Here is a 27,819-nt window from a genome sequence, read left to right as displayed (position 1 = left end):
AATGTGAAATTATATAATCATATTAATTGTATTGGAACTTGGGAGGTTAGGGTTTAAACCCAATCCGTCGGGTTCAAAACCCTAACTTAACCATGTCCTGCCTCTTGACCTAATTTAAAGAGGCGTTGAGGAAGACTGACCTGGACATCTCCTGGGAGGCTTGCGTTTACTTAGTGCCTGGGGAGCGACGAAGAGCAGGATAGCGAGGAGCAAGAGTTTGTAGTGCATCTTCAGCTTGGACCAGGCAAAATCACTCCCATTCAAATACATCTACGAGCCAGGGTTGCTCTCTCTCTCTCTCTCTCCCTCGCATCTACCTGCACTCCGGGGTCATCTTATACTCTCGCCCCCACCATCCACGCTACAGCCTCTGTACACGATACAAGGTTGTTGAGCTGCTATCACCAGGTATCACCTTTCTTTTTTAAGATTTAACCAACTCCAAAAACACACAATTGGCCACTCGAGGGGCTCCTAAACACACACACACACAAGCAATATGTAATCACTTCCACGACTCAGCAACGCACTCGAGTTTCCGGCGGGAATATATCAAAGGGCGCTGCGATCCCGAACGGGGGCGGTAAATATCCGTGGGTTAGAAGGAGCGTGTCCCGGAGCGGTGGCGGACACAGCCTCTCCTCTCACACTCTCGGCAACAACTGACCTGCCCTGCCCACCGCCCGCCCTCCTCCACCCTCGGGCGGCTGCCGTCCACTGCACGTGAGAGATCCGCCACACGCACTCTTTATTTTCCCGCTGCCATCCCACCCCTCCCGTGTTAAAAAGAGTGCGTTGGAGGTCCGTGGGAGAGCATGCGAGCGGTGAATTATACAGGGGTGGGTATCAGAGGTGGTGAGGCTAAACACATGGTTTATCTAGATTTATGTTCCTAGGTGTTACAGGCTGCTTGCCTCCCTCCACCCATCGGCCTGCTTGCTGCGAGGGGCCTGCAACGATTGACTGTCGCTTCTTCAACATCTTTATATACTTGAATACCCGCAGTGTTATTTTATGTAATGTTTATTGATTTTTTTCCCATTATTTTATGATATTTTGAACATTTACTTTGATTTTAGTGATAATAGAAATCCAATTTCTGTCTATATCTCACTCGCCACTCACCTAAACCCTCCTTCGCCACTCGCCTACACCCTCCCTCGCCACTCACCTACACCCTCCCTCGCCACTCACCTACACCCTCCTTCGTCACTCATCACCTACACCCTCCCTCGCCACTCACCTACACCCTCCCTCGCCACTCACCTACACCCTCCTTCGTCACTCATCACCTACACCCTCCCTCGCCACTCACCTACACTCTCCCTCGTCACTCACCTACACCCTCCTTCGTCACTCATCACCTACACCCTCCCTCGCCACTCACCTTCACCTACACTCTCCCTCGCCACTCACCTACACCCTCCTTCGTCACTCATCACCTACACCCTCCCTCGCCACTCACCTTCACCCTCCCTCGCCACTCACCTACACTCTCCCTCGCCACTCACTTACACCCTCCCTCGCCACTCACCTACACCCTCCCTCGTCACTCATCACCTACACCCTCCCTCGCCACTCACCTTCACCCTCCCTCGCCACTCACCTACACTCTCCCTCGTCACTCACCTACAGCCTCCCTCGCCACTCACCTACAGCCTCCCTCTCCACTCACCTACACCCTCCCTCGTCACTCATCACCTACACCCTCCCTCGCCACTCACCTACACCCTCCCTCGCCACTCACCTACACTCTCCCTCGTCACTCACCTACAGCCTCCCTCGCCACTCACCTACACCCTCCCTCGCCACTCACCTACACTCTCCCTCGTCACTCACCTACAGCCTCCCTCGCCACTCATCTACACCCTCCCTCGCCACTCACCTACACCCTCCCTCGCCACTCACCTACACCCTCCCTCGCCACTCACCTTCACCCTCCCTCTCCACTCACCTACACCCTCCCTCGCCACTCACCTACACCCTCCCTCGCCACTCACCTACACCCTCCCTCGCCACTCACCTACACCCTCCCTCTCCACTCACCTACACCCTCCCTCGCCACTCACCTACACCCTCCCTTGCCACTCACCTACACCCTCCCTCGCCACTCGCCTACACCCTCCCTCGCCACTCACCTACACCCTCCCTCGCCACTCACCTACACCCTCCCTCGCCACTCGCCTACACCCTTCCTCGCCACTCACCTACACCCTCCCTCGTCACTCACCTACACCCTCCCTCGCCACTCACCTACACCCTCCCTCGTCACTCACCTACACCCTCCCTCGTCACTCACCTACACCCTCCCTCGCCACTCACCTACACCCTCCCTCGCCACTCCCAAAGTTATCCCACCATCCCTCCCCCCCACCTCCCCGCCCCCACAATCTACGTTTCGATCCGTCGTGGACCAGAATGGGCCCAAATGTCTTCGTCGCCCATCATTTCCAACTCATGAATGTGAGGGGGGACCTTTTGACTCATATTAATAACCCTTAATCACCCCGTATTACCCTCCGTTTTCTTAAACCTGTAAACAACAACAATAATAATAATAATAATTAAAAATAATAATTAATAATAATAATAATAATTAAAAATAATAATTAATAATAATAATAATAATTAAAAATAATAATTAATAATAATAAAAATTATAATAAGCGTCTTGGTTGAGCCTCACCAGGTGAGTGTACTCACAATTATAGGCAATTATACTGTGCCGCTAAATTAATAATCCATAGCAATTAAGATTTCTCAAGAGATTGGTCACGTTGTGGTCTTAAGTCCTGAGTTATTGTACTGAATTTATATGTGCTAAATGTGCGCTTAATTTGGGCGCTCAAAGTTATCACAGTTTATCAGCTTCTACTTGTATATATATATGTGTGAGTATTATACCAAAAGTTCAAGTTCTCCAGCTGTATTAGAATTGAGAAATTAATAGCTCATGTATACCAATACCTATATATATATATATATATATATATATATATATATATATATATATATATATATATATATATATTATTAAATATGACCGAAAAAGTAAGATTAATAATTCTAACACGAATTTTCTCAATCTTTCGTACATTACGCTTCACTGTTGGAGGTAAATCAAAAATCAATTCTCCAAAATTCATTTTTATTTCTAGTCTGACGCGACACGGGCGCGTTTCGTAAAACTTATTACATTTTCAAAGACTTTAGTTCACAAATACACAACTGAATAGAACTTACGTATCTCCGATTTTATATCTACATTTGATTGAGGTGGAAGGGGTGATGTGGCATTAACACAAGACAGAACAAAATGTGGTATTAATAGGGTATTAATTTCATCAACACAAGACAGAACAAGAGTATTAATAGGGTATTAATTTCATCAACACAAGACAGAACACGAAACAATGGATATTGAATAGAAGTGTTTGTAGAAAGCCTATTGGTCCATATTTCTTGATGCTTCTATATTGGAGCGGAGTCTTGAGGTGGGTAGAATATAGTTGTGCAATAATTGGCTGTTGATTGCTGGTGTTGACTTCTTGATGTGTAGTGCCTCGCAAACGTCAAGCCGCCTGCTATCGCTGTATCTATCGATGATTTCTGTGTTGTTTACTAGGATTTCTCTGGCGATGGTTTGGTTGTGGGAAGAGATTATATGTTCCTTAATGGAGCCCTGTTGCTTATGCATCGTTAAACGCCTAGAAAGAGATGTTGTTGTCTTGCCTATATACTGGGTTTTTTGGAGCTTACAGTCCCCAAGTGGGCATTTGAAGACATAGACGACGTTAGTCTCTTTTAAAGCGTTCTGTTTTGTGTCTGGAGAGTTTCTCATGAGTAGCCTACTGTGATTCCCACAGGGAATCAGCCAAATGCCCTAAGTACAGAGAGCTGGACCACCACTACAATTTTGTCCCCATTGTTTCTGAGACACTCGGCACCTGGGGTAAGAGTGCCATCAGTTTTTTGAAGGAACTGGGTTCTAGACTAATTGAAACAACAAGAGACCCTAGAGCTGCCAGCTTCCTTTTCCAGCGCCTCAGTGTGGCGACACAGAGGGGAAATGCTCACTGCATTCAGAGTTCCTGCCCGCCATCTGAGGAGCTGGAGGAACTCGACAACTTATGATAATCAACTTTGGACCTAATATATAACTCCTTTTTTTGTAACAAAGTTTAAATAAAACAAACATATATGTATATATACAAAAGAATAGGGTGGTAGGAGAAGAAAATATTAAAGTGTTCAGTGAGAATCCACAAGGTCTTCTCTGAATACTCCTTATTTTCTTCTCCGAGGTTATGGGTCCCCACATTTGCACCAGAGGTGGTACCCTCCCAAGTTTTATATATATATATATATATATATATATATATATATATATATATATATATATATATATATATATATATATATATATATATATATATATATATATATATATATGTGCGGAAAAACCACAAAGACTCTTTTGACTTCTTCGTTCTTCTTCTGAGTCTGGTGTTGACAACGGCTTTAACAGGCCGAAACGTTCATCTCTCTTTCCCATTTCTTTGTGGTTTTTCCGCATACAAATGATCAGTATTTAGTGATCGTCAATTGCATATATATATATATATATATATATATATATATATATATATATATATATATATATATATATATATATATATATATATATATAAAGAAAGGGAGTACCACCTCTGGCTGGAAGAAGGGGGACCCATAGCCTCGGAGGAAACCACACATAACGCATTAGAGGGAATGTTTAGGTCCCCTCCAATACAGTTCCTGTGTGCTTTTCTCCTACCACCCCTTCCTTTTGTGTTTTTTGTGCTTTATTATGTATTTAAAGGTTACAAGATATACATTGGTTGATACAAAGAGTGCTGAAAGGTTATGGATCTCTTATGAAGCTCCTCCGCTTCCGGACAGGAACCGAGGATGCAGCAAGCATTTCCTCTCTGGATCGCCACACTGAGGCGCTGAAACAGGAAACTGGCAGCTCTTGGGTCTCTGGTGACGTCAATGAGCTTGGAGCCCAATTCCTTGAGAAATCCCAAGGCACTCTTGCCCCAGGGGCCATGCGTCTCAGACACTATGGGAACAAAGAGGTATTGACCTTCCAGTCGCCTGTACTTGAGTGATTTTGCTGTTTCCCTGTGGTTGGCCGCCCCACCTGCTTGATCAGCTCCCAAGTGTACATAGGTGTCAGCCAGGGTGGATACACACATGTGTAGTCCCACACCAAGTGTCTGCCCCCCTTCCAGGAGTATATGGTGATGCCATCAGGGCGAAGTGGGGGGAAATCCGGGTTTTGGTCCCCTAGGATGCGAGGTTCTCTTTCCGCTGGGCACTGAGCTGAGACGAGGCTTCTCTTGATGATGTCATTGACTTCGTTGTGTTTTGCATGCCAGCCCTTTGTGCTTTCGCAATGCAACCCATGCAGTCCGTATTGGTCTGCTTCCACCCTGTTGCAAATACACTTGTATTCAGTGTGAATTGGGGCACCAAGGCCTATGCATATATATATATATATATATATATATATATATATATATATATATATATATATATATATATATATATATATATATATATATATATATGAGTGTATATCACGAAAATAAACACGTGATTAAGAATGTGACAATGTCAGACCACGGAGGAAAATGAAACAGGAAATTTCCTTAAGTACTTTCGTATATTAAATACATCTTCCTTCTGAAGATGTATTTAATATACGAAAGTACTTAAGGAAATTTCCTGTTTCATTTTCCTCCGTGGTCTGACATTGTCATATATATATATATATATATATATATATATATATATATATATATATATATATATATATATATATATATATATATATATATATATATATGGGCCCACAGTAATATTACTCTAAAATGGTGAAGACTTCAGATGATATTCGTGGCGCCATCGTCGGAAGATTTCCCGGTAAAGCCTTGGAGCTTCAGAGATCAAAGTCAGCTGCTGTTTGATGCCGTCGCCACCCAGGGCGCCGAGCCCGGGGTGGCTGGCAGGCTGGGGGCGGGGGTGGTGGCGGCGGGCCGTCCCCGTCAACCCCAACTCTCTCAACAATTTAATGGTTGATTTTGTTGTCCCACGTCAAGGGGGGAAGAGATAAAATAACACCTTAGGTATGTCTTCACAATTGACTGGTGTGTGTGTGCTCTGTATTTCTGTTTTCTTTTCTGTCTCTAATTGTTCGCGTTCTGGCCAGATGTTTGAATATTTTGTAATGTCTCTACGGGTCATGTGGGAATACATGTTTGGCAATGTGTCCCCCTTGGTGGCGCGGTTACCGTGTCAGTTCCTTGCCTTGTCGGTTCCTCTCTCTCTCCGTCATCAGGGTTCGACACCATCTCTTCCTGCATACTCTTTCCTGCTAGCTTAAGCTGTCCTGCACTGGGACTTGGCTGTCACCCATCTTCACACGATATGTATGTATATATGTATGAAGGTATGTATGTATGTACTCACCTAGTTGTGTTTGCGGGGGTTGAGCTCTTGCTCTTTGGGAAAATTTACTGCCAGAATTGTACGCTGTTCTCAACAAAACTCTGTTTGAAGGCAACACACTTTTTTTTTATGTAAGTTGCTTCATGCATAAACTTTTTTGTTTTGGTTAAATGTGTGCAAACTGTACAGGTGAGCATCGTGACAATAGACTCCAGGCTGGATTAAACTTAGATGGGGTTTCTTGGAGTTCTTCTACTCCCCCCAACCCCGGCCCGGAGCCAGGCTTGACTCTGGTGGCTATGACTGAACTGCCTCCGGTTTCAGTATGCACTTCGGGGGGGAGTCTCAGTGCTTCTATTGTGTAAGAGTCCATCTCAAAGTGCAATACCTATGCAAATATGTGTCACTGCACTTCTAAATACCGCTATCGGGGGATTGGCTTTGGAGAAGGGCAATTCTCGTGTCATTCATTCTCCCTTATCACCATTACGACATAGAATGTGTTCTATCTCTTGCGAAAGGCACTACGGGCTTACCATAGCCCGTGCTACTTGGAACTTTGTTCCAGGTAGCGAATCTTTAACAACAGCAACTCTCGCGAATGATGCAACCCGTATCAATGATACGTGGTTGAAGTTAATCTCTATGGCCAGACCTGAGGCCAGATTCACGAAGCAGTTACGCAAGTACTTACGAACCTGTACATCTTTCCTCAATCTTTGACGGCTTTGGTTACATTTATTAAACAGTTTACATGCATAAAAACTTGCCAATCAACTGTTGTTATTGTTATAAACAGCCTCCTGGTGCTTCGGAGCTCATTAACTGTTTAATAACTGTAAACAAAGCCGCCAAAGATTGATAAAAGATGTACAGGTTCGTAAGTGCTTGCGTAACTGCTTCGTTTGTTGTTGTTGTTAAAGATTCGCTACTTGGAACATTTGTTCCAAGCAGCACGGGCTATGGTGAGCCCGTAGTGAACTTTTTACTGTTTCGTTATCAGGCCAAACCTGGACCTTGGAAAGTGTAGATATGAGCAAAGTCAAGAGAAAACCAGTTTAAAAATTACGTAACAATACAAGCCTAACATCAATCCAAGTCTTTGAAATCTTAATAACAAAAAAAAAAAAGGTAAGCCTCGTGGCGAGTTCCTCACATATGTCTTTATCGTTCTCTACGAGGTCGTTCCCATCTCTTCCTTTATTACAAGGTCCTTCACTGCGGCTTTCTTCGATGTGTGACTGTACAACCAGCCTGTTCTTACCACTACCACACCGTAAATAATGCAACTGTTATGCCTATCTTGAGGTTATCTTGAGATGATTTCGGGGCTTTAGTGTCCCCGCGGCCCGGTCCTCGACCAGGCCTCCACCCCCAGGAAGCAGCCCGTGACAGCTGACTAACTCCCAGGTACCTATTTTACTGATAGGTAACAAGGGACATAGGGTGAAAGAAATTCTGCCCACTGTTTCTCGCCGGCGCCCGGGACCACAGGATCACGTGCACAGCGTGCTGTCCGCTCGGCTCCCACAACATATACAATACTAAAACACACACACCTAAGCCACCCCTACATAACCCCGCCAACCTACGCATAGAAAACGTAGATATCTGTGAGGTTCTACTTCTCTAGTACACCTAATTTTGTACGTTGGGGGGAGGGGGGGGGCATAGTGTCCAAAATGAGACGCAGTGATTGACGGGCTGCAAGAGTTGGGTCGTATGGAAATCTGGGGCCAGATTCACGAAGCAGTTACGCAAACACTTACGAACCTGTACATCTTTTCTCAATCTTTGGCGGCTTTGTTTACAATTATTAAACAGTTAATGAGCTCCGAAGCACCAGGAGGCTGTTTATAACAATAACAACAGTTGATTGGCAAGTTTTCATGCTTGTAAACTGTTTAATTATTGTAACCAAAGCCGTCAAAGATTGAGGAAAGATGTACACGTTCGTAAGTGCTTGCGTAACTGCTTCGTGAATCTGGCCCCTGAGCAGCAACATCAAATAAATAATTTAGAAGATGTGGAAGATTATTCTAATTATATATTCCATCTAATAATTTACACGAAGTTAAATACATATATTGAAGACGTGGAGACAACAAGCTGGCTCCGTGGTAAGACACTCGCCTCCTCCACCATCTTGAGTCTGGGTTCGAGTCCTGGCCATGGAGGATTGACTGGGCGCTTAATTCTTAACTGATCGCCCCTGTTTACTCAGCGGTAATTGGGTGCCAGGTTGTTAACTGATTGGTGGGGCGTGCTGCAGGTGAAATTAAAATGAAGTGAAAAGCTCTCAGCTTATATATATATATATATATATATATATATATATATATATATATATATATATATATATATATATATATATATATATGTCGTACCTAGTAGCCAGAACTCACTTCTCAGCCTACTATGCAAGGCCCGATTTACCTAATAAGCCAAGTTTTCAAGAATTAATTGATTTTCGACTACCTAACCTATCTAACCTAACCTAACCTAACGTTTTCGGCTACCTAACCTAACCTAACTTTTTCGGCTACCTAACCTAACCTATAGAGATAGGTTAGGTTAGGTTAGGTAGGGTTGGTTAGGTTCGGTCATATATCTACTTTAATTTTATCTCCAATAAAAAACAATTGACCTCATACATAATGAAAAGGGTTGCTTTATCATTTCATAAGAAAAAAATTAGAGAAAATATATTAATTCAAGAAAACTTGGCTTATTAGGCAAATCGGGCCTTGCATAGTAGGCTGAGAAGTGCGTTCTGGCTACTAGGTACGACATATATATATATAAAAGTTCTGGTTATATTAAAAAAAAAAAGAAAAAAAAACTGCCTTATATGGGTTAATAAGCCTTTTGCAAATTAATTTGTATGTTGTTAATCACATAGATCAACTTAATGACAAAATAAATACACAAAAATGTCCGGAGCCCAACATGAGAGTGGAGGTTTTGCCGCGAATGGTGACGAGCGTTGGCCAAGATGCTGGCCAAGACCTGGGGAATTACTGTCATCTTATCAACGGTCAGAGGGGGTAAAACTCTCCCCCCCCCCAATACGGATATGCAAAATACCAGTCCCCCCCCCCTCCAAGTGTCGTTGGTCGTGGCGGGAACTGTATGAACTCGCCGCTGTAAGCAGGCGAGGAGTCACAATAACGTGGCTGAAGAATGTTGACCAGACCACACACACTAGAAGGTGAAAGGACGACGACGTTTCCGTCCGTCCTGGACCATTCGCAAGTCGATTGTGAATCAAGACTCAATCGACTTGAGAATGGTCTAGGACGGACCGAAAAGTCGTCGTCGTCCCCTCATCTTCTAGTATGTGGTCTGGTCAAAAAGTCGTCGCTGTAACTTGTATCAGTCGTAAGTACGACTTTCCATGTTTCTGCACTTACGTTTCTGGTGTGTTGGAAGGGTCCCGGTCGACAGGAACACGGGGCCCAAGGAATACGAACCCCTCCGCCCTGTCTTTGTCCCAATCACTTGTGCAGGACGGTAGAGCGACGGTCTCGCGTCCTGCAAGTCGGCGTTCAATCCCCAACCGTCAAGAAAGTGGTTGGGCACCATTTCTTCCCCGCCGTCCCATCCCAAATCCTTATCCCAGTCCCTTCCCAGTGCTATACAGTCATAACAGCTTGGCGCTTTCCCCTGACAATTCCCTTCCCGCCTCTGTTTACCTATAAGCTATAACACTGGACTTGTGATCCTGTGGTCCCGGGTTCGATCCCGGGCGCCGGCGAGAAACAATGGGCAGAGTTTCTTTCACCCTATGCCTCTGTTACCTAGCAATAAAATAGGTACCTGGGTGTTAGTCAGCTGTCACGGGCTGCTTCCTGGGGGTGGAGGCCTGGTCGAAGACCGGGCCGCGGGGACACTAAAGCCCCGAAATGATCTCAAGATAAGCTCAAACAGGCCAAACACACGAAACTTTTTTTTTGCAATGAGAAAATATTGACCAACAGAGGTATGATTTCGTGCAGGAGACTGCGAGCAGCTCCGGAGTCGGTTGATCAAACCACCACCCAGAAGGCTTGGTCAGAAACCGGGCCGCGGGGACATTGATTCCTGGAGCCAACAACAACAGGTCTCTGGGGCGTCCAGGATGAGGTTCCAACCCAATAATAAAGCTAGGCTATTGTTGTTGTTATAGATTCAGCTACTCGGAACAAGCTCCAAGTAGCACGGGCTATGGTGAGCCCGTAACTTACCTGGCACAGGAGCGGGGCAAGTAGCACGGGCTATGGTGAGCCCGTAACTTACCTGGCACAGGAGCGGGGCAAGTAGCACGGGCTATGGTGAGCCCGTAACTTACCTGGCACAGGAGCGGGGCAAGTAGCACGGGCTATGGTGAGCCCGTAACTTACCTGGCACAGGAGCGGGGCAAGTAGCACGGGCTATGGTGAGCCCGTAACTTACCTGGCACAGGAGCGGGGCAAGTAGCACGGGCTATGGTGAGCCCGTAACTTACCTGGCATAGGAGCGGGGCAAGTAGCACGGACTATGGTGAGCCCATAGTGTACTTACCTGGCACAGGAGCGGGGCAAGTAGCACGGACTATGGTGAGCCCGTAGTGGACTTACCTGGCACAGGAGCGGGGCAAGTAGCACGGGCTATGGTGAGCCCGTAGTGTACTTACCTGGCACAGGAGCGGGGCAAGTAGCACGGGCTATGGTGAGCCCGTAGTGTACTTACCTGGCACAGGAGCGGGGCTGTCTGTAGCTATTCTAGCCTGGATTATGTTATAATGAGGTTGGGGATGGGTGAGGTTCACCCATCCCATCCCACTTCGCCCAACTGGGATGGGTGAGGCTATGTTGCGTTGGGTGAAATAGATTTTACCACAGAAAAAAAATTCGTTAGCCAAATTGATGCTACGTACGAGGTGACGTCACGCGCGCGGGCGGGGTTTTAAAACATTGAACGTCAACGGTTTTAACGGTTTCAACGGTTTCAACGGTTTCCTCTTACCTAGCAGGTCGCCTTTTTAACGGAATCGACCAAAGCGTTACAAATGCAGCGTATTAGCCCAAGATTAATGCATCTAAATATTGACCATGTTCTTTGCATCGACCTCGACTGGGTAAATAGGTTGATTGGTCTCATATCTTTGTATTTTTTTTAGGCTTCTGGTTGGTAAAAACAGATTTTTTTTTTAAGGAGTGGCTAGCGAAGCACTATATTGAAATCCTTATTTTGCTAAGCTCTTATAGAGCTGGGAGGAAGGCGCGATAATGCTTCGCTTCCTTAAGCTGATCAAGCTGCTTGTTGAGCTTGAGCCCCTTGTTGAGCCCCTCTGGGTGTGGACCGCTCGCTCAAGTTCTCCTTAATAATAAAAAAAACGGGTTCATCTGGATATATTCACAGTCCGCATTTTCAGAATATAAGACACCAGCCATTACTCGCCAAACAATTTAATATTCTGCGCGGAACTGAGCCAGAATTTTGGTCGGAAAAATATGCCAGATTGTGAATGTGTCAACAAAACTTGGGCCAGACTGACAGCAAACCACACACACACACACACACACACACACACACACACACACACACACACACACACACACACACACACACACACACACACACGCACACACGCACACACACACACACACACACACACACACACACACACACGCACACACACACACACACACACACACACACGTGTTGTTCATCATATGTGAGAGGAATGAACTATGAGGAAAGATTACTGGAACTGAACGTCACGTCACTGGAAGACAGAAGAGTTCAGGGAGACATGATTACTACCTACAAAATTCTCAGAGGAAATGACAGGGTAGATAAAGATATACTGTTTAACACGGGTGGTACGCGAACAAGGGGACACAGGTGGAAACTGAGTAACCAAATGAACGACAGAGACATTATCTTGAGGTTATCTTGAGATGATTTCGGGGCTTTTAGTGTCCCCGCGGCCCGGTCCTCGACCAGGCCTCCACCCCCAGGTAGCAGCCCGTGACAGCTGACTAACACCCAGGTACCTATTTTACTGCTAGGTAACAGGGGCATAGGGTGAAAGAAACTCTGCCCATTGTTTCTCGCCGGTGCCTGGGATCGAACCCAGGACCACAGGATCACAAGTCCCGCGTGCTGTCCGCTCGGCCGACCGACTCCCTAGAACTTTTAGAAAGAAATTAGAAAGAACTTTTTCAGTGTCAGAGTAGTTAACAAATGGAATGCATTAGGCAGTGATGTGGTGGAGGCTGACTCCATACACAGTTTCAAGTGTAGATATGATAAGAGCCCAATAGGCTCAGGAACCTGTACACCAGCAACCCGTTCTCGCAAATTCGTAAAGTCAATATTGACTTATTAAATATGTGCATAGGTGACATACTTATCATAATAGATACCCTTAAAAAGATTTATAGAAAACACCGACCTTACCTAACCTTGTTAGTATCTTAAGATAAGCATCTTATTGCTTCGTAATTACAATTATTACTTAACCTATACCTATTATAGGTTAGGTAATAATTGTAATTACGAAGCAATAAGATGCTTATCTTAACATACTAAGTAGGTTAGGTAAGGTCGGTGTTTTCTATGAATCTTTTTAAGGGTATCTATTATGTTAAGTATGTCACCTATGCACATATTTAATAAGTCAATATTGACTTATTAATTAAATTTGCGAGAACGGGTTGCCACCAGTTGACTGACAGTTGAGAGGCGGGGACCAAAGAGCCAGAGCTCAACCCCCGCAAGCACAACTAGGTGAGTACACACCTGAGCAACTACATCAACACACACCTGACCAGTCAGGTGTGTGTTGCCCGGTACACTGACGTCTAGGGGTCAGTGTCCCAGCCAATCACCACCAACCCTGGTGCTGGTGATTGGCGCAGTGGGCTGGGGCATCGCCTGTACCCTGAACCACCAATTTACGACACCTCCGTCAGCGCCCCGCCCCCCCCCCTTCCCTGCTCATCACCTCAACATCCCTCACATCCGTCAACACCCCCCCCCCACCCTCGTAACACCTTCCCAGGGTTCGCCAAATGACCGAGACAAAATTTCCGTTATTTATAACGGTTTTATATATATATATATATATATATATATATATATATATATATATATATATATATATATATATATATATATATATATATATATATCCCAGTGGTGTGATGCAGTCTTCAGTATTATCAAACATTTTAAAACCGAAAATATTTTACTGTGAAGATTACATCCTCTGAAAAAAAAAAAAAATTCCGAAGAGGCTTCTGTAACTATGGAGAGGATTCTCTGCTTTAAAACTTTGAAGTTTCGAATGGGTCTCGTGGTTTTGGAACGGGTTTACGGTGTTTTGGTAATCGGTTTATGCTTTTGGAATGGATCTGGTGGCGTCCGAATGACTCTCCTGGCGTCCGAATGACTCTCCTGGCGTCCGAATGACTCTCCTGGCGTCAGAATGACTCTCCTGGCGTCCGAATGACTCTCCTGGCGTCCGAATGACTCTCCTGGCGTCCGAATGACTCTCCTGGCGTCCGAATGACTCTCCTGGCGTCCGAATGACTCTCCTGGCGTCCGAATGACTCTCCTGGCGTCAGAATGACTCTCCTGGCGTCCGAATGACTCTCCTGGCGTCAGAATGACTCTCGTGGCGTCAGAATGACTCTCCTGGCGTCAGAATGACTCTCCTGGCGTCTGCAAGGTTAATCTATTGTGAAAGCGGGAGATTCAAGACCCGGTCGCAGCCTTGATGGTGGCGGGAGCGGCACGAGGAGTCTCTTGAACACTATAATTACAGCAACACGCCTCTACCTCTATCCACTTTATCTAAGGAACGAGAGAGAAGGAGGGATTAGGATGGAGGAAGGATAGGAGGGACGAGGAGGAGGAGGAATGTGGGCGAGGAGGAGTTACAGGAAAGGCAAAGTTTCAAATCTAAAGTTTCAAAGCGGAATCGACAAAGAGGACACGAGAACAATGTTCAAAATGATGAGCAGAATGAGCGGATGGAGATGAAACTTGACGGGATAACTTGACCGGAGGGATAACTTGACGGGATAACTTGACCGGAGGGATAACTTGACGGGATAACTTGACCGGAGGGATAACTTGACGGGATAACTTGACCGGAGGGATAACTTGACGGGATAATTTGACCGGAGGGATAACTTTACGTGATAACTTCACGGGATAACTTGACCGGAGGGATAACTTGACTACAGCGTACCGCTGTTCTAAACGAAAACTCGATGATAACATATACCAGAGATATTCGTAAATACATATCTATACCATATATACCACTCCCTCGCCTCTATAGAGCTTCTTTGTCTTGGTGTATGGACTTAAGGACCATCAACTTATCAACCAACCAGTATGCACACTTTGCATACCAGTATGCAGGACCATCAACTTATCAACCAACCAGTATGCACACTTTGCATACCAGTATGCAGGACCATCAACTTATCAACCAACCAGTATGCACACTTTGCATACCAGTATGCAGGACCATCAACTTATCAACCAACCAGTATGCACACTTTGCATACCAGTATGCAGGACCATCAACTTATCAACCAACCAGTATGCACACTTTGCATACCAGTATGCAGGACCATCAACTTATCAACCAACCAGTATGCACACTTTAAACATAAGTCAGAACTGAGGTAAACTCAAGTGTATGTATACACCAAAGAAGTGTATATTACTTGCTGTGTAAACTGTTTACAGTTGCTCTCTCAAATGACTGGATACTTTGATGTATTAATTATACGTTTATACCACTTCTCTTAATACCCAAATGTAAATAAATAAGAAAATAAAAGTATCATTTAAATTATATATATATATATATATATATATATATATATATATATATATATATATATATATATATATATATATATATATATATATATGTCGTACCTAGTAGCCAGAATGCACTTCTCAGCCTACTATTCAAGGCCCGATTTGCCTAATAAGCCAAGTTTTACTGAATTAATATATTTTCTCTAATTATTTTCTTATGAAATGATAAAGCTACCCATTTCATTATGTATGAGGTCAATTTTTTTGTATTGGAGTTAAAATTAACGTAGATATATGACCGAACCTAACCAACCCTACCTAACCTAACCTAACCTATCTTTATAGGTTAGGTTAGGTTAGGTTGCCAAAAACGTTAGGTTAGGTTAGGTTAGGTAGGTTAGGTTGTCGAAAAAACATTAATTCATGAAAACTAGGCTTATTAGGCAAATCGGGCCTTGCATAGTAGGCTGAGAAGTGAGTTCTGGCTACTAGGTACGACATATATATATATATATATATATATATATATATATATATATATATATATATATATATATATATATATATATATATCGGGATTCATACAGTAAATTTAGATTATTCAGTATATAATTCTAATTATGTGTTATGCTATAATTACGACTGTAATAACAGTCTGTGTAATAGCTGTGTATATAATGTACTATAATTTTTTGTGTAACTCATTTATAAATGTACAACCATTAACGAACTAAAGTTTTTTATTTGATTGTATATTAAACTGTGTTAATTTAACTAGTTGCCGGGAACTGATCAGATATATTGAGTCATAGAGAGCGATCCTGGCGATCTGATAGGTTATAGAACAGTAAGCCAGCTTTTCTATTACACTCAGAAATCAAAATTGCGTGATGGATCAAATGAACAAATCCACAAGGGCCGTGACGAGGATTCGAACCTGCGTCCGAGAGCATCATAGACACAGGTTCGAATCCTCGTCACGGCCCTTGTGGATTTGTTCAGCTTTTCTGTGTCATGTTATTTTCTCCATAGCCATGTAACTTTGCCCGTGGGGCCACAGAATGCAGGAAGCAGGTACTTGCCCGTTTCTACAGACTGGTGAAGCTCGGGCAACACTTGACTGCATGCTTGACGGCCTCCAGGGAGAACTACAGCTGTCAAATAAACATGCATTTAATACGGCTTGACGGCATTTCTTAAACTTGAGATTCTATAAACAGTTTCTTGCTTACTCTTGAACAATTCCTTGTAGGGGAAAATGAACGTGCGCGCGCGCACACACACACACAACATTGGTACTAATGTTAGAGTTTAACCCAAGCAAATGTAATGTAATGAAGATAGGTGTAGGGAGCAGGAGGCCAGACACAAGGTATTATCTGGGAGATGAAATTCTTCAAGAGTCAGAGAGAGAGAGAGAAGGACCTGGGGGTTGACATCACGCCAGACCTGTCCCCTGAAGCCCATATCAAGAGGATAACATCAGCGGCATATGTCAGGCTGGCCAACATAAGAACGGCATTTAGAAACTTGTGTAAGGAATCATTCAGAACTTTGTATACCACATATGTTATCTTCTTGAGGTTATCTTGAGATGATTTCGGGGCTTTTTAGTGTCCCCGCGGCCCGGTCCTCGACCAGGCCTCCACCCCCAGGAAGCAGCCCGTGACAGCTGACTAACTCCCAGGTACCTATTTACTGCTAGGTAACAGGGGCATTCAGGGTGAAAGAAACTTTGCCCATTTGTTTCTGCCTCGTGCGGGAATCGAACCCGCGCCACAGAATTACGAGTCCTGCGCGCTATCCACCAGGCTACGAGGCCCCATATGTCAGGCCAATCCTGGAGTATGCAGCCCCAGCATGGAGTCCATATCTAGTCATGCATAAGACTGAAATGGATAAGGTTCAAAGGTTTGCCACCAGACTAGCACTCGAGCTGAGAGGTATGAGCTACGAGGAGAGACTACGGGAATTAAACCTCAAGTCGCTGGAAGACAGAAGATTTAGGGGGGGGGGACATGCTCACCACATTCAAGATTCTCAAGGGAATTGATAGGGTAGACAAAGACAGGCTATTTAACACGTACATTTAAGGGGCACACACACTAGGGGACACAGGTGGAAACTGAGTGCCCAAATGAGCCACAGAGATATTAGAAGGAACGTTTTTAGTGTCAGAGTGGTTAACAAATGGAATGCATTAGGCAGTGATGTGGTGGAGGCTGACTCCATACACAGTTTCAAATGAAATATGATAGAGCCCAGTAGGCCCAGGAACCTGTACAGCAGTTGATTGACGATTGAGAGGCGGGACCAAAGAGCCAGAACTCAACCCCCGCAAGCACAAATAGGTGAGTACACATACACACACACACAAACATTTTTGGCCAAGTTTCAAGAACTACAGATACAGCCAGAACGCTAATTCACAGCTGGGAAATGAAGAGCAGTTAAGTTGTGACACGGGAGTTTACAAACATGTCCACCAGATGTCAGCCCGGCGCCCCCCCCCCCAGGCCGCAAGCAACCCTCCCCCTCCCCCCCCTCCTACTCCCACTGTATATAAACAACTGCACGTGTTTCCTGTCAGCTGTCAGCTTTAAAGACGAGGCTTCCCTTCAACACCTGCCAGGCTCCTCTAGTGGGTGAGGCTTCCCTTCAACACCTGCCAGGCTCCTCTAGTGGACGAGGCTTCCCTTCAACACCTGCCAGGCTCCTCTAGTGGGTGAGGCTTCCCTTCAACACCTGCCAGGCTCCTCTAGTGGACGAGGCTTCCCTTCAACACCTGCCAGGCTCCTCTAGTGGACGAGGCTTCCCTTCAACACCTGTCAGGCTCCTCTAGTGGACGAGGCTTCCCTTCAACACCTGCCAGGCTCCTCTAGTGGACGAGGCTTCCCTTCAACACCTGCCAGGCTCCTCTAGTGGACGAGGCTTCCCTTCAACACCTGTCAGGCTCCTCTAGTGGACGAGGCTTCCCTTCAACACCTGCCAGGCTCCTCTAGTGGACGAGGCTTCCCTTCAACACCTGTCAGGCTCCTCTAGTGGACGAGGCTTCCCTTCAACACCTGTCAGGCTCCTCTAGTGGGTGAGGCTTCCCTTCAACACCTGCCAGGCTCCTCTAGTGGGTGAGGCTTCCCTTCAACACCTGCCAGGCTCCTCTAGTGGACGAGGCTTCCCTTCAACACCTGCCAGGCTCCTCTAGTGGACGAGGCTTCCCTTCAACACCTGCCAGGCTCCTCTAGTGGACGAGGCTTCCCTTCAACACCTGTCAGACTCCTCTAGTGGACGAGGCTTCCCTTCAACACCTGCCAGGCTCCTCTAGTGGGTGAGGCTTCCCTTCAACACCTGCCAGGCTCCTCTAGTGGACGAGGCTTCCCTTCAACACCTGCCAGGCTCCTCTAGTGGACGAGGCTTCCCTTCAACACCTGTCAGGCTCCTCTAGTGGACGAGGCTTCCCTTCAACACCTGCCAGGCTCCTCTAGTGGACGAGGCTTCCCTTCAACACCTGCCAGGCTCCTCTAGTGGACGAGGCTTCCCTTCAACACCTGTCAGGCTCCTCTAGTGGACGAGGCTTCCCTTCAACACCTGCCAGGCTCCTCTAGTGGACGAGGCTTCCCTTCATCACCTGCCAGGCTCCTCTTGTGGACGAGGCTTCCCTTCAACACCTGCCAGGCTCCTCTAGTGGACGAGGCTTCCCTTCAACACCTGCCAGGCTCCTCTAGTGGACGAGGCTTCCCTTCAACACCTGCCAGGCTCCTCTAGTGGGTGAGGCTTCCCTTCAACACCTGTCAGGCTCCTCTAGTGGACGAGGCTTCCCTTCAACACCTGCCAGGCTCCTCTAGTGGGTGAGGCTTCCCTTCAACACCTGCCAGGCTCCTCTAGTGGACGAGGCTTCCCTTCAACACCTGCCAGGCTCCTCTAGTGGACGAGGCTTCCCTTCAACACCTGCCAGGCTCCTCTAGTGGGTGAGGCTTCCCTTCAACACCTGCCAGGCTCCTCTACTGGGTGAAGCTTCCCTTCAACACCTGCCAGGCTCCTCTAGTGGACGAGGCTTCTCTTCAACACCTGCCAGGCTCCTCTAGTGGGTGAGGCTTCCCTTCAACACCTGCCAGGCTCCTCTAGTGGGTGAAGCTTCCCTTCAACACCTGCCAGGCTCCTCTAGTGGACGAGGCTTCCCTTCAACACCTGCCAGGCTCCTCTAGTGGGTGAGGCTTCCCTTCAACACCTGCCAGGCTCCTCTAGTGGACGAGTCTTCCCTTCAACACCTGCCAGGCTCCTCTAGTGGGTGAAGCTTCCCTTCAACACCTGCCAGGCTCCTCTAGTGGGTGAAGCTTCCCTTCAACACCTGCCAGGCTCCTCTAGTGGACGAGGCTTCCCTTCAACACCTGCCAGGCTCCTCTAGTGGACGAGGCTTCCCTTCAACACCTGCCAGGCTCCTCTAGTGGACGAGGCTTCCCTTCAACACCTGCCAGGCTCCTCTAGTGGACGAGGCTTCCCTTCAACACCTGTCAGTGCTCGTACATAGTCGAGGTTCATTGATATATATATATATATATATATATATATATATATATATATATATATATATATATATATATATATATATATATATATATATATATATATATATATGATGGCTGCTTCCTTGGTGAAACCTAATCAGCTCGGGTTCGGGATCCCCCTAGACTGTGAAGCTGGAACACATCCATACATTGCTGACCCCTCGGACCAGGAGGCACTGGTAAAGCTTGACTTTAAAAATGCCTTCAATCAAGTCAGCAGAGACGCTGTCCTCAGGGCTCTATACAACCATTTCCGTCCCCTTTACCCATTCATCTGATCGTGCTACGGTGGGGACTCTAAGCTTCTCTTTGTGGAGCATGAAATGGACTCATGTAAAGGAGTCCAACAAGGTGATCCCTTAGCCCCCTCCTTTTCTGCTTAGCTATCAAAGAGGTCACTGATAGTCTGATAAGCGAGCTAAACATCTGGTACCTGGATGATGGCACTCTCGCCGGAGCACCGGATACCATTTTGGAGGATATAAGGAAAATCCAGGAGCAGCCTTGGGCCTCATTCTCAATGCATCCAAATGTGAAATAGTCTCCCGCAACCCAGACATCACTGGCCAAATGAAACATGTTCTTCCAGACATTCTCGTTGTCGAGCCACGTGACTGCACCCTCCTGGGGGCCCCCATTGGCCCACAAGCAATCGAGGAGGTCCTGGATGCAAAAGTCACTGATCTAAGGAGAGTGCTGGACAGGATTGACAAGATTGATGCCCATGATGATCTCTTCCTCCTCACAAGATGCCTGTCTCTCCCTAAGTTGGTTTACTTTCTGAGGTGTTCTCCATCTTTCAACATCCACTAGTGGTGATGGTCCACTAGTGGACAAAAAAGCTGATGCCATGCTCAGCGCTGCAACATTAGACAAGGAGGAAGCTCACCTCAGAGCTGTGCGTGCCCCCCATGCGGGGGACTTCCTCCTAGCAGTACCCATGTCGGCAACAGCCACGTTTCGAAATCCAAAATCCCTTCGTGTAGCAGTGGCCCTCCGCCTTGGTGCCCCAATTCACACTGAATACAAGTGTATTTGCAGCAGGGTGGAAGCAGACCAATATAGACTGCACGGGTTGCACTGCAGAAGAGCCAAGGACTGGCATGCAAGACACAACGAGGTCAATGACATCATCAAGAGGAGCCTTGCCTCGGCTCAGTGCCCAGCAGAGAGAGAACCTCGAATCCTAGGGTACCAAAACCCGGATGACCCCGCACTTCGCCCTGATGGCATCACAATATACTCCTGGAAGAGGGGAAGACAGCTGGCGTGGGACTACACATGTGTATCCACCCTGGCTGACACCTACATACACTTCGGTGCTGATCAAGCAGGCCAACCACAGAGAAATAGCAATTTCAGTCAAGTCCAGACGATTGGAAGGGCAATACACCTTTGTCCCCATAGAATCTAAGACGCTCGACCGCTGGGGTAGGAGTGCTTTAGAATTTCTCAAAGAATTAGGTTCCAGGCTCATTAACATCACCAGAGACCCAAGAGCTGCCAATTTCCTGTTTCAGCGCCTCAGTGTGGCGATCCAGAGGGGAAACGCCTGCTGCATCCTCGGTTCCTGTCCTGAATGGGTGGAGCTCCAAGTGATCCATAACCTTTAAACACTAGTTGTATTAACTAATGTACATCCTGTAACCTTTAAATATCTAAGCACAACAAAGCAATATATATATATATATATATATATATATATATATATATATATATATATATATATAATATATATATATATATATATATATATATATATATATATATATATATAATCGTGACGTGCCTATAATACACTGAAGTCAGACACAATCACACGTGACCTCGCCTAATATTCAATTAAATGTAAAGGAACAACCATAACTCAACCCAAATTTATGAGGTCATTCCAGGGTGCTGGGCGACAGTTATTACAGCTAATGAGCAGTGAGTTCTGGAAGGTGGTCGATGCCCAATAAACATTTACCCCCAGAGAGAGTGTCGAGTAGGTAGCAGGGAGCTCTTTGTGGTTTCATTAAGGTGTTATGGTCACTAGGCTATAGGCTACTAGACTCATGTGCTTGTGGACTATAGGCTACTACACTCATATATATATTTATATATATATATATATATATATATATATATATATATATATATATATATATATATATATATATATATATATATATATATATGTCGTACCTAGTAGCCAGAACGCACTTCTCAGCCTACTATGCAAGGCCCGATTTGCCTAATAGGCCAAGTTTTCATGAATTAATTGTTTTTCGACTACCTAACCTACCTAACCTAACCTAACCTAACTTTTTATGCTACCTAACCTAACCTAACCTATAAAGATAGGTTAGGTAAGGTTAGGTAGGGTTGGTTAGGTTCGGTCATATATCTACGTCAATTTTAACTCCAATAAAAAAAAATTGACCTCATACATAATGAAATGGGTAGCATTATTATTTCATAAGAAAAAAATTAGAGAAAATATATTAATTCAGGAAAACTTGGCTTATTAGGCAAATCGGGCCTTGTATAGTAGGCCGAGAAGTGCGTTCTGGCTATTAGGTACGACATATATATATATATATATATATATATATATATATATATATATATATATATATATATATATATTGACGTCACCAGAGACCCAAGGGCTTCCAGTTTTTTGTTTCAGCGTCTAAGTGTGGCGATCCAGAGGGGAAATGCTTGCTGCGTCCTCGGTTCCTGTCCAGAAGCGGAGGAGCTTCAAGAGATCCATAACCTTTAGGCATTTGTCTTGTATGTTTTGAAACCTTTAAATACACAATAAAGGAAAAAAAGGGAAGGGGATGGTAGGAGAAAAGCACACAGAAACTGTATTGGAGGGGACCTACATTCCCTCCAGTGCGTTATGTGTGGTCTCCTCCGAGGCTATGGGTCCCCCTTCTTCCAGCCAGAGGTGGTACTCCCTTCCCTTTTGATATATATATATATATATATATATATATATATATATATATATATATATATATATGGCTCTTCCAGGTGTATTCCATTGTGACAAACGTCTGTCCTGTGCTTTAGGGATTGCAATCAAAGGAATTTCAGGCGTGTCCAATAGTTTAGATGTTTGAGTAGGTTGATGACTACTGTGTTTGTTCTGTGTGTTGGTGTCAGTTGCCAATTCTCCCCGTTTTAAATTTGGGTGTTAGTATGTAGGTATTTTTCAGTTTAAGGAACAAGTGGAAGACGTCAGTGGCTTAAAATTTCTTGTGTAAAACTTTCGTTTTATCGAGCCTCTGTTTTCGAGTTCGAGTTCGAGCCTTTATCGAGCCTAATATCTATTTTATATAGATATTTTATCTATCATTTGTTTTGTGGTAGTTACTCTATTGGGTTCTAAGTGTTATTGTATTATATTATATATATATATATATATATATATATATATATATATATATATAAAATACTATATTATATATAGTATTGTGTTATATTCTGAGGTATACTTCCATTATACTTCCCATTATCTTCTATTTTAAAAGAAAATCGTAACTAAACGGAAATTTGATTTCTTGACCATCATCATTATTTTATATAGAAATATTCTTCTCGATGAATAATAAGCTTATTAGATTGCAATTTGTCATTGAAATAGAATATTTACTAATGTTTCTAATAATAGGAGAGCGATGTCGTAATACCTATTACCTTCACAATAGGTAGGATATCGTAACATATCGTAACTACAAGTTGTTCATTAACACAAAGTTCACGTGAGAACATCCCCCATAACACTGCAGATAATTATATGTAAATATATATGTAAATACATATGTAAATACATATGTAAATACATATGTAAATACATATTCATTGCACGTCGAGGCACATTATCTATGATACTGCAAAGGGAAGATAAAGCCAAACTGTCTTTGATTTTTCTGCCAAATTGTCTGGGATATTGCACGAAAATTAGCTGTACTCTTATTGAGAAGACATAATCAAATTAGCTGTGAAATTACTAAGAGCCAATATGCAAATTAGCTGCGACATAACTGAAAAGACATAATCCCATTGGCTGTGAGATTACCGAGAGGCGCCATAATCAAATGTACAATAACACACCTCGTTCGTAGCTGTCGTTACTATCGTGGCCACTTAAGATGACCCTAGGACGGCCAGTTTCCTTTTCCAGCGCCTCAGTGTGACGATCCAGAGGGGGAATGCCCGCTGCGGCGTCGGAGGAGTTTGAAGACATCTACAGCCTCTAGGAAACAAAACTTCCATTTATTTCCTCTTAATGCTCACTTTTTGTAACCAATCAGTTAAGTAACTGTGTAACCTTGTATAATAAAGTGCGTACTAATAATAGCGGTAATTAAAAAAAGGGGGTTGGAGGAGATGCAAATTCTCATGCCACATTTAGAATCAAACGACAGGTTTTTATCCGAATGCTCTGTATTTCCTTCTCCTACGCTATGGGTCCCTGCAATTACACACACACACACACACACACACACACACACACACACACACACACACACACACACACACACACACACACACACACACACACACACCTGTGGGGCCTCGTAGCCTGGTGGATAGTGCGCAGGACTCGTAATTCTGTGGCGCGGGTTCGATTCCCGCACGAGGCAGACACAAATGGGCAAAGTTTCTTTCACCCTTAGTGCCCCTGTTACCTAGCAGTAAATAGGTACCTGGGAGTTAGTCAGCTGTCACGGGCTGCTTCCTGGGGTGTGTGTGTGTGTGTGTGTGTGTGTGTGTGTGTGGTGTGGGGAAAAAAAAGAAAAGAAAAAAAGTAGTTAGTAAACAGTTGATTGACAGTTGAGAGGCGGGCCGAAAGAGCAAAGCTCAACCCCCGCAAAAACACAACTAGTAAACACATACACACACACACATATATATATATATATATATATATATATATATATATATATATATATATATATATATATATATATATATATATATAAACCCTCACAGAACTGCAGGTAGTGATTAGCAACAATTCGAGGTCCACCTCTATCTCCACCTGGCGAGTGTTTTTACAACTAACAGACTATCTTCGACTCCCTCTGACCACTTGGTCTAGACGGTAGAGCGACGGTCTCGTTTCATGCAGGTCGGCGTTCAATCCCCGACGGTCTTTGGGCACCATTCGCCCCCCCCCCCCCCGTCCCATCCCAAATCCTTATCCTCACCCCCCTTCCCAGTGCTATATAGTCGTCATGGCTTGGCGCTTTCCCCTGATATTTCCTTTCCTCTAATTATGTTGTAAATTATAACATAGGTTCCAGCACTCGTTAAAAGCATGACCCAGTTTAGCCATATGCTTGGCAGTCCCCAGAGTGCAGGTTCGAATCCTCCACATGGCTCCAACCGACTTTAACGAACATTTAAAAATTTAAAAAAACAAAAATCGTACCAACTTGACCGTTAACGGTTTTCTCAGTTTTCGAATATTTGAGTTAGGAGCAAATTAGCGGTTACGCGGCTATTAATGCTGCGAAAGGTGTCTGACCTTCGCTAGAGTCTCTGTCCTTACGACGCAATGACATAGTTAGGTCCCTTCTTCTCCGCTCGTTACGGCTGGGTTCCTTAAGTGTGCCTACAGTCTTATCAGGAAGACGGCTTCGTCAGAGCCAGAAGGTAATCTTATTTGATTGTTTTCTGATTTAGTCTGTCTCTCTCTGTCTCTCTGTCTCTCTCTCTCTCGTGTCTCTGTCTGTGTCTGTCTGTCTCTCTCTCTCTCTCTGTGTGTCTCTCTCTCTTGCAATGTTGCAAGGTGCCTTTGTTTGGTGTCTGGTCAACACGGCAGGTCTTGCCCCCCCCCCACTGGCAGCTGCGGCAGATCTCCCCCCCCCCCTGGCGGCTGCGGCAGGCCTGCCACAAGGGGGTCACTATCTGCCGCGGGTGCGGTAAAGGGGGGGGGGGGGCGATAACAGCGCCACAGAGAGTAGCGGGAGTCGTTGTGGCGGGACCACACTACTCCTTATCAACACACTCTAAACTATCTTAATGGAACGACCTGAGAGAGTGTAGTGCCAACTCTCAGCCAACCCATATAATGCCTTTTCTTGCTCTTGGGCGTGACGCAACACGTCCTAAGACTAAGTCCATTCCATCCAGCGGTCGACCCCCAAAGATGCATTCAGCAATTTTAATATTCAAAATATGAATTTTCTCAAATATAAATTAATATTATTCTATATTAGCATAATGTGTATATTTTAGGCATTGGTTAGGTTAGGTGTTTAGGTTCTGTTGGCGATTATTTGTATTTGTAGTACGTGGGTGAAGCATTTACAGCGTTGTGGTTCAAACAACAGTCGTTATAGTGATAGAACAAGGCCTAGCTGACAGCCAGGGGGGGGGATGGGGGGGGGGATGGGGGGGGGGATTGTGTGAAAATCCTGTTTCGGCTTCAGTAGAAGCCTCATGAAATCCTTGTGTGTTCAGTAGCATTCCAGGTGGCAATCCTTACAGCATGTCATGGTTTAGTGGCTAGAAGCGTGTGTGTGTGTGTGTGTGTGTGGGAACACCCTTCGCTTAGGTTCGAACCCTCATATCACCGCTCCAACGGATTTTCTCAATAATAATAATAATAATAATAATAATATACATATAATGGCTGGCGAGGTAAACAAAGCATAACTACTTCCGTTGTAGATAACGAGACAGATCACATGTATGATAAAAGTACCCCTATCGCCCCCTCTGATAAGACACATATATACGAATAGATATATTCATGTATAAATTTGTTTGTACTATAGTTTATTTCCTTATGGACTGTGAGCTCCGAAATGTATGGTATTTTGACCATACCACGAATACATAGCACATAGTTCAATACATAGTTCAATACATAGTTCCATACATAGAATACATAATTCAAGACGACATAGCAGTCGTCTTGCACTTCCTTTGCAAGGAGGAGGAGGAGGTATTAAGCAACATCACTTTGCAACAACACCATCTTGAATCACCAGGACACAGTGAATCACCATCCTGAATCACCAGGACACAGTGAATCACCAGGACACAGTGAATCACCAGGACACAGTGAATCACCATCTTGAATCACCAGGACACAGTGAATCACCATCCTGAATCACCAGGACACAGTGAATCACCATCCTGAATCACCAGGACACAGTGAATCACCATCCTGAATCACCAGGACACAGTGAATCACCAGGACACAGTGAATCACCAGGACACAGTGAATCACCATCTTGAATCACCAGGACACAGTGAATCACCATCCTGAATCACCAGGACACAGTGAATCACCATCCTGAATCACCAGGACACAGTGAATCACCATCCTGAATCACCAGGACACAGTGAATCACCATCCTGAATCACCAGGACACAGTGAATCACCATCCTGAATATTCACAGGCACCAACGATCGTAGAATGAATAAACGATTTAGAATGAATCAACTTTTTTTTCCCAACAAGTATTCTGCAGCATGTATGAGCATGTATACCAAGTGTAAGTTAATATGTATCTTGTAATATTCGTATACATATTATACGTATACGTATACATTCGTAATATTCGTCGGTCATGCGTATTCAGGAGCTGATACATGTGTTCAACATTCAAGTGAATTCGACTTTGATCATACAGGAGGCCTGGTCGACGACCGGGCCGCGGGGACGCTAAGCCCCGGAAGCACCTCAAGAAGATACAGTTGTTTGATGGCCCTCCAGTGATTCAGTTCATCCTCATGTTTAGATTTTTTGTAGTACGAAGATTGACGTACTAAGCAATTAGATAGTCGAATTTGGTACTATTCATTTTATTGTCCGGGGGGAAAAAATTGAAGCTCAAAAGCAAATTTAGAATATTTCTGGGCCTAGTATAGTGCACATATGTACTATACTAGGCCTCAGATAGCGTGTATTAGGCCTAGGGAAGGTTAAGTTTGGTT

The 27,819-nt window shown here is 44.7% G+C and overlaps 1 protein-coding gene across 3 annotated transcripts in view; it reads right to left on the bottom strand.

Moving 5' to 3' along the window:
* LOC123769680 (protein slit) overlaps positions 1-27,819 on the bottom strand; it is a 233,043-nt gene that overhangs the window by 202,650 nt on the left and 2,574 nt on the right. The window contains exon 1 of one of the 3 annotated variants that reach the window (XM_069308673.1): positions 141-683. The exons of the other annotated variants lie outside the window; for them this stretch is intronic. Coding sequence (XP_069164774.1) covers positions 141-270 — 130 coding nt within the window. The 5' untranslated portion in view covers positions 271-683. Of the gene's footprint in view, positions 1-140; positions 684-27,819 lie in introns of those variants that run through there. 3 annotated transcript variants of the gene reach the window in all.

Source organism: Procambarus clarkii, chromosome 63 (genome assembly GCF_040958095.1).
Source record: "Procambarus clarkii isolate CNS0578487 chromosome 63, FALCON_Pclarkii_2.0, whole genome shotgun sequence".
NCBI classification, from domain to species: Eukaryota; Metazoa; Arthropoda; class Malacostraca; order Decapoda; family Cambaridae; genus Procambarus; species Procambarus clarkii.
Note: the sequence above shows the minus strand (reverse complement) of the source record. Positions and strands in the feature narration are given on the sequence as shown.